This window comes from Ornithodoros turicata, chromosome 3 (genome assembly GCF_037126465.1).
Source record: "Ornithodoros turicata isolate Travis chromosome 3, ASM3712646v1, whole genome shotgun sequence".
Classification (NCBI taxonomy): Eukaryota; Metazoa; Arthropoda; class Arachnida; order Ixodida; family Argasidae; genus Ornithodoros; species Ornithodoros turicata.
In genome coordinates, this window is record NC_088203.1 from 97660187 (window position 1) to 97672613 (window position 12427).

At 43.5% G+C, this 12427-nt stretch overlaps 1 protein-coding gene across 2 annotated transcripts in view; it reads left to right on the top strand.

Moving 5' to 3' along the window:
* Positions 1-378: 378 nt before the first annotated feature.
* LOC135388946 (adipokinetic hormone/corazonin-related peptide receptor variant I-like) overlaps positions 379-12427 on the top strand; it is a 64450-nt gene continuing 52401 nt past the window's right edge. The window contains exons 1-7 of one of the 2 annotated variants that reach the window (XM_064618832.1): positions 379-461; positions 1188-1263; positions 2062-2156; positions 2244-2348; positions 2432-2470; positions 3167-3217; positions 4240-4552. In XM_064618832.1, coding sequence (XP_064474902.1) covers positions 402-461; positions 1188-1263; positions 2062-2156; positions 2244-2348; positions 2432-2470; positions 3167-3217; positions 4240-4407 — 594 coding nt within the window. In that variant the 5' untranslated portion in view covers positions 379-401 and the 3' untranslated portion in view covers positions 4408-4552. Of the gene's footprint in view, positions 462-1187; positions 1264-2061; positions 2157-2243; positions 2349-2431; positions 2471-3166; positions 3218-4239; positions 4553-12427 lie in introns of those variants that run through there. The other variant, XM_064618831.1, reaches the window with a different exon arrangement.

The following is a 12427-nucleotide window of genomic DNA, read 5'->3' on the forward strand; positions in this document are numbered from 1 at the left end:
TGAGGAAAACCCAGGAAAAACCCCAGACAGCACAGCCGCCACCGGGATTCGAACCCGGGTACCGGGTAAGTGTCAGTGAGTGACAGCTCAGCTGTCCTTTTAACAAATCACTACTATACCACAGCCATTTTCTGCTGACTGATTACATCACGTTTGGAGAAATTTAATCCGGGTCAAGTGTACGCGTTACCAGTGACACAATCTTGACAAAAAACATTACAGCAGTCTTGATGCATCATCACGCAACAGGTGCGAATGATGACGCTACAAAGTTTCATAATAATAAGTAATCTTAAGTCCGAACTTCACGTGTCTGACATAAACACGTTCCTGTAAGCCGCATAGCTATCGTCATCTACTTTCCAGATTCTATAGAACCTGTCAGCGTATTACAGTAAGGCATGCCAACGTCGCTCTGGAAGAAACAATACGGAACCAGAAGATTCGTAATTGCCTACACTGTGAGCCACGAATTGAAGTATATTATGTATGCTGTGTTCGGTTGCTACAACGTTGTAGATGGTGGGAAAACGCACGCATTCGTTCTGGGGAACTTTTTTTTTTTATTCTGTGTTAGCGCCGCGAAGCAACTGTGTCTACGAGCGGCGTACAGCAGAGAGAGGAGAGCAGGAAAGAGTGGGCGGCAGGGGGGCTTAGTATGCGTCCTGGGCCGTCGTCAGGGGGAACTGTGCCGACATCATCGCCGACGAAAATCTTCGGTAAACCCAGGGAAAATCTCAGACAGCACAGCCGGTGGTAGGATTCGAACCCAGCACCTACCAGTCTTCAGCACGACCTTGGCTACCGCGAACGACCTGGACGCCTTAACCAGCTCAGTCATGCCGCTGGTCGTTCTGGGGAACATTTGTGGTACATTTGTGGTACATTTGTGGTTCATTGTTGGTACATCTGGTACATTCGTGGTACATTAACAGGATTTGTGTGAAGAAACTGAAGACTCGGTAGCGGTGACGAAGTCAGAAATGTACGGCTAACACGGGCTCATTTGCGGTTCCAAGAAAAGTGTTATTTATTGACATAATGCAGCGGAGCGTGCGCACGTGCACTCATTTTACTCTCTGCTGGCTTCCGAAGTGTATTGTACAGGCAATTCCGTAGTATTATATTGCGCACCTTCTACTGCAGGTCTCTCAAACATTACCCCCTTTTTTTTTCGTTTTATGAAGGTGATCATGGTATTGACAACCATAGTAGAAGCAAAGTTCGGCTACGACGCCATCTATGAGGTCTCAGACTATTCCGGTAGGTTTACGCTTGCAGTAGTATAACAGTTACATTACAGGCAGAACTTTGGGAAGAATACGCTAGATTATTTGACGGTGTCCTGATCCTGAAAGGGTTTTTCATCGAGTGGTCTGCAATCAGAAGTTTGGGCAAAAGATTGAGGGGAGACCTCAAACAACCAGCGAATCACGGAAATCGGTTCCTGATAGATCCGTAGATTCGCCAAAAGTGGTACACGAGGAGAAAGTACAGGGTTCATTACGATGCAGTGATAACACCGCTTTACCCACGCTATTTTAAAAGTTAGCACCGGGGCTTATGTAACGTCCACACGCGTGATTTTAGCGCATTACGGATATTTTTAATACGAGACTGTGTTCCTCGGCATTGATGTTGTGAAATATATGTGCGGTGTGTTGCATAACACCATGTCCTGACCGAGCTCTACGTTTAATCCATATTTCACACTGGGTTCGTTATGTTTCACCCGCGTTCTGCAAGAACTCTAACACAACTCTAGACGCGACCTAAGGTAAACTACTACGTAGCTACTACGTCAACCGTAGGCACTCTTGGCATATGTAAGGCTCCAGGTATACCGCATCTTAATAACTTCTAACTGATCGGCCGTTAGGCGTCAAGCAAAAATAATCAGAAAAATATTCAAAATTTCCAAAGTATTTAAAATAAATTTTGTCACATCGTGCTTTTCTTCATGCACAAGAAGAAGCAAGGTGCTCTGACGTGGATGTGTGAGAAACGTCAACGTTATGCGCCACATACTATACGAGAGTTTAATGACGACACCATTTACAGATCGTCCAGATCGTCTCTCCCGTCTAAGCTTGCACATCGGGCTGCAAACCATCCACGTATGCGTCTGTCTGTATTGGATTCAATGCGCCAAAGCTGTGAGCATCACTCATGCTGAATACGAGACGATATTTTGAGACGATAAATATGACACGATACTTTGGCTCACGCTCGCTCATTTTCAGGAGTACGTTCCGGGCCTGGAGTGCGCTTTCTCCGCCATGCTCATTCGAACTGGCGGAAACTACGTGCATAGTCTATGTACCGTCACGTACGAGTCCTTTATCCTCGTAAGGGAAAGCTTGCAAACGTTTATTATTTTTCTTATTTATCAAACCACGTGATCTTGAAACTGTTTCTTTCTATGATACAGCCACGAACTGTAGTCAACGTCATTAGGATATCAAGCTGGGTAAGCATCGGACATTCAATAATCATTACTCGCTACGAAGGAAGACCGTGTAACATCGGATTACTGTGATTCATCTAACTTCGGAACGCTGCATATTTATTTATTTATCCACGAACATTGCGGGCCATCAAGATGGACTAGGAAGAGGGGATACAAAAGGACAGAAATATACTTTTGCACAATTACGTAATGCATTCAGCTAACAGGGACCTCAGTAGCAAGAGGATATCGCGAGAACATATATCAACATTTCAGCTACCACAGACATCATGTACAAGGTTTCAAATTCATCACTACTCTTGCTCTGAACAGTTCTAAAGGGCAATGAATTCCATTCAGGAATAGTGCGAACAAAAAAGTAATTTTTGAATGTTGAAATTCGAGCAAATATTGTCTTACAAGAAAAGGGATGGAGATGCCGTGTATGTCGTGGATGGAAGGGTTGGAGACACGAAAAATACCGTAATCGAGACTTACTCCTTAACGTCTCAAACAAGGACTTAAGGTGGGGCGACTTTTCTTCTCGTCTGCAAGGTTACAATATTGTTGTCACTCATAAGGGTTATTGCAAATTATCTCATCATTGTGCAAGGACAAAACAAGATTAACGTTCGTCCTTCGTATTTTTTTTTCTGCGGCACAATGTTTATACTGTGCTATGCACTGCATCTTGTTTAACCTTTATTTTTATTTTAGATACCCACTGATCTAAGACTGTGGTACGCGACCTTTTGGCTCGTCATAGAGGTATGCCATCGCGATGATCAATATTCAAATGAAGTAGATGTGGCTTATGAACGGACCCGAGCTGTGGCACAATTTTCTTTTCCTGCACGTACGTTTCTTCAGTCGAAATATGCACTTTGCCCCCCCCCCCCCACCATCACCTCCATTGTGAGCAATCCTCAATTCTCGAACGACGAAGCAGTATCGCTTTATTGAGAGACATTCCTGAGTATGTACAGTGCATGTAGAGCATGTACAGTGCTGGACACATGCTCACAAAGCACGCTCTTGCGCATTTCTTCCTTTCAGTGACACCGTAAGAGTGAATGGTACCGTACCGACTTAGAAACAGGTGACTGGTCTACCTAAGCACATGTTTGTAAGTTCGTACAGTCGCATTCGCAGCTACCGTATCAGTCTGATAAAGGAATACGCCGGAGCGTGTTTCGTAAACTTTTGTCCAGCATTATGTATGTAGGCATGTATGCATGTGTGCATGTATGTATGTATGTATGTGTGTGTGTGTGTCTGTCTGTCTGTGTGTGTTATTTGTGTGTGTATGTATGTATGTATGTATGTATGCGTGTATGTGTGTATGTATGTATGCTTGCATGTATGCCTGTATGTATGTATGTATGCATGCATGTATGCTTGCATGTATGCATGTATGTACAGTATATATGTGTGCATGCATGTATGCCTGTATGTATGTATGTAGACGTTTACTGGTGTCGGTCCTCATGAGTTTCGCTGGGGATCCCTGGCAGAAAAACACGTGCAATTAAATCGAATCGCATTCAAAAGCATGTCCCTTCATGGGACCCTCTGATGGATAACGTGCGTTACACAGCCCCCAGATGCTCTCCGATATATTCGGATCGCCATAATTCACAATAGAAGGATTAGATGTCCATAAAGAAAGCGTAGATCTATAAACAACTTAGCTGCATCAGAGTGCAAAACTAGGTAATTTTAAGACCGCAGAGAAGTCTAGGTCGGGTTCCGACAAATAGTACGATAATGGAATATTCCCTTTATCGCAGGTGAGCATTCTTGTCCGCCTCTACTTATATTCGCAAGCATTATCTAAGCAGCAAGCAACAGCAATGCGCATCGATGACCTGCCTGAAGTACAACCGCAAGAAGATCCTCTAGAAGGCGGTGCGATGCCGATTCCAGATGTAGCTACCGTCCCTCAACAGATGAGATAATTGTACGTAAACGGCGCAAGCTATGCTAAATATGCACAAACCAACGACTAACAATTTATAATCCTGCAACGCTGAAGAATAAACAGAACTATAAAAAAATCATAACGCACTCGACGAACTACGCAAACGTATACCGATGGACATTACTTGATAGTTCGTCTATTGTTGTGTGCATGTTTTGCCTCAAGTTCAGCGTGGACGAGGTTCAATGTGTTACACTCAATCCTCAAAGCTTTCGTATATTAACCAAGGCAAGAGCGACGTTGAGAGCATGAAATAATTAAAAGGGTCACATTTGACTAAACATACGTGGTAATTTGAGCCTTTGTGTCTCTGCTTTCCACACATATAATGTAAACGTAGTGTCATACAGCGGTTTTGATTGTGAATGCATTCCCTGAGCTGCGGGAAGAAGAAAACGAAGGATTATTCTTGGTCTTATGACAAAAATTTGGGTCCCCAAGTGTAGAAGACTGTTCGGTTTGGTTAAAGTAAGAATAAAGGCGAAAATAGTGTTACGCAGTACTTCCCATTGCCCACTGCACACGCCGAAGAACGTAAGCATGGCAGAAGATAAGCCGCCTTTTATGAGACAGTTCCCTAAAAATAGCTGGCTTTGATGACATTTTGTATTCCACGGAGTCCTGTTTCCAGCATTGTGTTTCTCGGATAAGGGTAGTCCAAGTAAAAGAGGTAAAATAAAGCTCGGTATTGAAGTAATCTTCTTTGTCGCGGGACTTTCTAGAACTCCACTGTCGACTTGTACATCACTCTTTTTCGTTTTTTGTCGTTGCTTTTTGTAAATCTGTCTCTGTGTGAGGGGAGCGGTTTTTTTTCTTTCTTTTTTTTTTTTTTTTTGTTAACGACAGGCACCACACCAAATAAGGCTCGTTGATTGGTTCCGTGTTATTGCCGAGCGGTGTGCAGTGAGGGAATCGGATAGCCAAGCTTTCTTGCTCATTTGTAGCCACAAATGCGCAATCCTTGTTCCACAGCTCAAGGGCGAGTTTACTTAAGACCAGTTTACTGTTTACAAACAAGTGGCGCCATCTGTGCCCGCGCGAGGTTGGTGTGCGCGAAACACGCTGAACACAGCGTGCGAATGCTCTCCGCAGATGTGGCATCGGCTGTATTGCAGTGCTACACCGCTCTGGACTGTCTCTTTCCCGAATACCCGAAATAGATCTCTGAAGGAATGAGACAAGTGTTGCTAAAAGACGAAGCTGTTTATGAACGGTATACAACATGACACGTTCCCTTTGCGCTGCACATCGACAACTGGACAGCTCAGCCACAAAACATGCCGGCGATCAAAATCGCATTGTAGTTTGTAGTTTAATGTTTTCGCCAAGCAGTTCACTGCTGATACTGTGCAAGCGTACAAGTCACTGGAAGCACACAATGGTTTGCTACCGCGCACCGATTCATGTTAGTGTCGTTTATTTGTACATAGGTATCGTGAACGAATCTCACAAAGGGAATCTTTGTCAGGGAATCTTGCCGTTTAACTGATTAAAATGATTCCGACACACAAAACCGATTCACAATCAAATGATTTCTTCGTTCTGCATTGCGCGGAAACTGATGAAAAGTGATTTCGTCACCCGTTCCCCCATCGAGTTGTGTACCCGAAGGATACACGGCTTTGCGGCATGCCTACTTTGCATGAAAACGATCACTCCAATCATTCCAATTCATTGCTGTTTTGCCCACACCAAGCAGACGATCTGCGGCGCCTCCGCAAATCGTGACGTCACTCGCGCAAATTAGTCTATAGGTATACCATGTACTTGCTTGGACACACATACGTGGGTATAGTAGATGAAGAAATTACGGTGCTGCCAGCCGAACTAATACAGACTTTCACAATCATAGTTAAAGTACATTGCGGAAAGAGCCAAGGAACACACGACAACGTAATGTACGTGTCAGACCGAATAACCCAACTCCCTACGTATCGTGATATCACACCAAAAAACTGCTGAAGTTATGTTGTTATTGTGACAGTAGAATATTGATGATGATAAATAATTGTGACTTAGAGCTGATCATGACAGATGATAGCTAGTGCCAAGCGGTTACTTCTGTGACCATACACGGAAGCGTTTGACACAGGAGACTATGTTCTTGTTTATTTTTGGCCGGATAACCTGTGCGATTCAGCTCAGTGGGAATGAAAAATTATTAAGGTTATTGTTATACCTAGAGTTCTCGAACAGTTTGTGGTATTTTGTTTTTGTTTTTTGTTTAGATGCTCGTAACGAACGTTACATGTGCTAGATGCGGAAGAGGTTCAAGACTGCATACGCTAACGAGCACTTAGTTGCTTCCCGGTGATATCGCTGAGCGTGTTTTTTATTCTGCTACTTCGCGCAGCCTAAGCTAATTACGAGCTGGCACCAGATGTCACTATGGTGCATGCATCCTAGCGCGGTCAGTGCTAAGTATACGACAGCAAATATACATCTGGGGGCCCGTAATTAATCGTGCTTTCAAGATGAGCCTGCCGTAATTCAAAATAAATCCCTACTATTGGACGCGTCTTGACATCGTCGTCATTGGACAGTGACTAGAGGATATCATAAAATAAGCAGAATTTCACTTCCAATAACCAAGGGAATATAGAGGCGCTAATTACGGGTATTTCACAAAATATAAAAATTTCTGCTTTTGTGACTCTTGGAACGTTGTCCAGTTTTCATTACGTTCCTTTTAATTATGAAAGGTAGAAGTTTGGTGGAATGAGACCTGTTCGTTCTAGTGCCCTGCTGGCGGTGCCCTTCTCAATAAAAAAGGTAAAGGGTCCACAGAATATAAGACAAAGGAAATGGCACACAAAAAAAAGAAAAGAAAGGAAACGCAAAACTGGAGGTCAACTTGGTCGCTCTCTCAGACACGCGCTTTCCCCTCCCATATAAGAAGGAAGAATAAAGAGTGCGACGAGATGTAAAACAAAACAAAACATAGGGTTGCCAACGTAGATTTGCACCGTACCTTCATGTCGCCAAAGTTGCTTGTAACTAACATGTGAAATAGGACGTTCCAGTGCATGAGGGCACAGCTGCCTGGTAGTTGGCGTAAGTCGAACATTGCTCCGTATCATAAAGGAAACGGCGGGTACAACCGCTGACTCATAAAATATTTCATTTACGCACATAAACGTACGTTATCGAACATCTTTGTTATGTTGCAGCGGGAACAGAACAAGAAAGATATTCAAATGAGCACCTGCACTTCACCAAAGTCTTTAAACCGACTGGACGGGGATATGTTTTATTTATTTTTCGAATTCCTCCAAGCCTTGAAGACCGCTGCCACATCGGTTATATTATGTTGGTTCGTGCCGACTCGTTAAGCACGTTGAGAAAATTGGTTTTAGAAAGCAATCATTCTTAGTCTTATTAATGTTAGCGAAATGAATGGGGGTCAAAAAGTGCGCCTCGAAAATTTGCATTCGTACAAAATCACTCCATGTCTTATACTCAGAAAACTTTTCCACGGGGTTAATGAGGCGAAATGCACGAAAATAAGATAACTATCGAGATACGAACTTTCAACTTTCGAGGCCCGGATTGATTCCTTGTGAACACTTTGAAGCAAGTGTGGCTTTGAGGAGTGGACATACGAAGAAAGACAAGAAAGGAAGGAAGGAAGAAAGAACGAAGAAAGTAGTGGGCGAGACGTGATGTTTGTATGTACTGGGCCGACTTCAAAGGGAACTGTGCCAGCGTCATCTGGATATAGAAAGCCTGCTTAATTCCTCCTCTTTTTCCCCCGCTACGGGAGGGATAGAGGAGGTAATTAGACCGGCTCCCGTTGGCATAGCGGTTAGGATGACCGCTTTCCAAGCCGAGACTTCGAGGTGAAGCGGGTTCGAATCCCCGCACCGGCTGTGCTGTCCGGGGTTTTCCCTGGGTTTTCCCTCGGGCAGACTTTACATACGAATGTCGGGACAGTTCTCCTTGAAGTATGCCCGGGATGCATACTAACACCCGTGTCTTCCGCTCCTGCCTGCTGTCCTCTCTCCATCTGTACACGTGTATACGCCGCACATATGCACATTTGCCTCGCTGCGCTAACACGGAAGTAAAAAAAAATTAGCGGTAGAGAAACGCGTTAGCATTCAGAGCCTTTTCCTGTCTATACTTGACTTCCCATTATTCACTTCCGATCTAACCTGACTTCCGGTTGTCCACCTCCAGTCTGTATTTGACTTCGGTTCGGCACTTTCAATTACTATATGTAAGTGCATTTAATTAACCTTTAATTAACCTCAGTTACTTACCGAATTATTAACCAAATATACCTCAGGTAATCTTGAATATAATTTAACTCCCCTTAATTACGTTTACCTGCTTAATTACAGTTTCCGTTTAATTGACTTTACTTCACCATCCGTCACATACATACATACATACATTGTCAATCCACAAAGAGCACAACGACGTCGAACGGTAGTCAAGACTGTAGTTTGAAGAACACAGAAAAAAAATCCGGCCGCCCGCACCGACCGGCCGACCGACCGGCCGGCCAAACAAACAAACAAACAAACAAACAATGGAGGCCATTTCTCAAACTGGCATTAGGCAACCATGTGCGTGTATGTATTGGCATCGAATACACCATGTATCGTCATCGCCAAGTTATATATCATAAGTGTGCAGGTGTCAGGTTCGATCTGCAAGTCCTACTGTGCGACTAAACTAAGCAATCATATAGAATTTGCGGGTGTCGATCGGCTGGCCAGCATATTTCTCAATCGTGATTTTCCTCTACGAAACACACTGTATTTAACATTCGATGGCTACAATGAAGTTTCCTTCGATTAAACGTGCGGGGTCTATCAATAAGCATCCATCAATCCTTGGTATGTGTAACAATGGCTAAAGTGTACAGAAGGACATCGTAAGTAGGGTTCGGATAGAAATATGGTACTTTTTATCCTACGGATAAGAAAATACAGAAATTGACTCCCCTCTTCGTATACGCTTCGGATAAGGAAAAAAAAAATTCAAGCGATTTTGAAGAATGCCATGCCGTGGAATTAAGACAGGATTTAAGGCAGTTTCGCGGTACGACAGTTCAGACAGTTACACTTTCTTTCGCTGTTATCGAAAATATTTCTTCCAGCAATGGCAGTCGTTAATCGCTGTCGTTGAAGCATGCTTTCAATGTCCTTCCAATGTGTTGAGCTCGGCAAGGCAACATGTTCTAGAGAAATAAACGAGGTACCGGACGAAAGGAATATAGAAAGAACAGAAGTGTAAAAAGAAGAGAAGAGAATCCAACGGATCAGTTTTCGAAATGGCTTTCTGTGCGCAAAGTGGAAGATCCAGTGATCACGTGAAGGAAATCGGACGCACGTCCCTGACCTAGAAGAGAAGAGAAGAGGGGGAAACAGTTCGAAAAGCCTAATCTCGACGAGTCGGATTAATTGAATTTGGGCTCCTTAGAATTAGTGTCCAGAATCCCGAGCTGTTTTTAAAATCCAGGGATTCCCGGACGGGATCGGGATTTTTTTTCAACTATTAACAGGATATCGAAGAGGACTGCGTCCAGCTGTCCATCTATGTTACCACAATTTGCGATGCAGTGCGCGTTTCTTGTCTCTCCTACGGAACATTTTAGAGAAAGAAATTGCAAAAAAAATAAAATAAAAAAATAAGCAAGAAAAATGCTGCTGATGCCGCACTGCTGCTCTTTTGCTGGAGTATCCTGGGGAATATCGCTTCTGTAAATACATGGAATGCCGCCTTTTGCTCATTTCCCCTTTCTTTCACCCAATAGCTGTTATGTGCTGGTCTGGAGCAGCCGAGTCTAGTTTTCTGAAACGGCTGTCTCCATTTCTCTTTTCACTTTCAAATATACGTACAATAGGAACTGTCCGGGGTAGTTGGTACAAGCCCATGATGGCGAAATGCAGCAAGCAGACAAGGACACAGAAGTAAACAAGTCAACTGACTCTCAACTGAGGTTTAATCATCGAAAACAGCTTCTTAAATACAGGCGTCAAGATCACTGACTATCAACTCCCCCCACATAATACCGAAGGCGCGGCCCTAATAATATATTGGATATACATGTATGGCTGGGACATTGCACTCATCAACTTATCTATGTGTAGAAGACAACAAAATGTCCTTGTCTGCTTGCTGCATTTTGCCATTGTGAACAAACATACGTATTCGTGAGGATCAAAAAAGAAAAAGAAATAAGAGACAGAGAGAAATTCTGCAATACTTTGCGTAGCCTCGGAGTGTCCTTCTGATTTCCGTAGGAGTTTTAATGCTACTCGAGGGCTTTTCTCGGCTATAGCTTGCGTGGCTCACATGAGTCAACAGCTGAAGTCTTTGTCATGCGTCGTGAACGATGAGGTTGTTCGGTTTCGAATTGCAAATGACATTTTCTATGGGAGGGAGGGGGGGATATGTTTAATGTCCGGGATCCCGGGAAATTAGATGTGGGATCCTGGAATTTCGCGGTGCCAAACCCCGGGATTTCGGGATAAGGAATTTCGGCTTTCTTGACAACGAATATGATGCCGTACGAATGAAAAGGAACGAATGTCGTCTTACGTACTTTCGGTTTCAAGCATCCCTCCCATAGAAAATGTCATTTGCAATTCGAAACCGAACAACCTCGTCGTTCACGACGCATGACAAAGACTTTAGCTCTTGACTCATGTGAACCACGCAAGCTATAGCCGAGAAAAGCCTTTGAGTAGCATTAAAAGTCCTACGGAAATCAGAAGGTGACTTCGAGGCTACGCAAAATATTGCAGAATTTCTCTCTCTCTCTCTCTTATTTCTTTTTTCTTTTTGATCCTCACGAATACGTATGTTTGTTCACGATGGCGAAATGCAGCAAGCAGACAAGGACATTTTGTTGTCTTCTACACATAGACAAGTTGATGAGTGCCAGCCGTACATGTATATCCAATATATTATTAGGGCCGCGCCTTCGGTATTATCAATGTGGGGGGAGTTGATAGTCAGTGATCTTGACGCCTGTATTTAAGAAGCTGTTTTCGATGATTAAACCTCAGTTGAGAGTCAGTTGACTTGTTTACTTCTATGTCCTTGTCTACTTGCTGCATTTCGCCATGATGAACTTGTACCAACTATCCCGGACTGTTCCTATTGTACGTATATTTGAAAGTGAAAAGAGAAATGGAGACAGCCTTTTCAGAAAACTAGACTCGTCTGCTCCAGACCAGCACACTACAGCTATTGTGTGAAAGAACGGGAAAATTAGCAAAGGCGGCATTCCATGTATTTACAGAAGTGATATTCCCTAGGATAGTCCAGCAGAAGAGCAGCAGTGCGGCATCAGCAGCATTTTCCTTGCTTTTTTTTTGCATTTTCTTTCTCTAGAATTTTCTGTAGAAGAGACAAGAAACGCGCACTGTATCGCAAGTTGTGATAACATAGATGGACAGCTGGATGCAGTACTCTTCGATATCATGTTAATAGTTGAAAAAATCCCGATCCGGTCCGGGAATCCCTGGATTTTAAAAACAGCTCGGGATTCCGGACACTAATTCTAAGGAGCCCAAATCAAAGTAATCCGACTCGTCGAGATTAGGCTTTTCGAACTGTTTCCTCCTCTTGCCTCCTCTTCTATATCAGGGACGTGCGTCCGATTACCTTCACGTGGTCACTGGATCTTCCACTTTGCGCACAAAAAGTCATTTCGAAAAGTGATCCGTTCGATTCTCTTCTCTTCTTTTTACACTTCTGTTCTTTCTATATTCCTTTCGTCCGGTACTTCGTTTATTTCTCTAGAACATGTTGCCTTGCCAAGCTCAACACATTGGAAGGACGTTGAAAGGATGCTCCAACGACAGCGAGTAACGACTGCCATTGCTGGAAGAAATATCTTCGATAACAGCGAAAGAAAGTGTAACTGTCTGAACTGTCGTACGGCGAAACTGCCTTAAATCCTGTCTTAATTCCACGGCATGGCAGACTTCAAAATCGCTTGAATGTTTTTTTTTCCCTTATCCGTAGCGTATACGAAG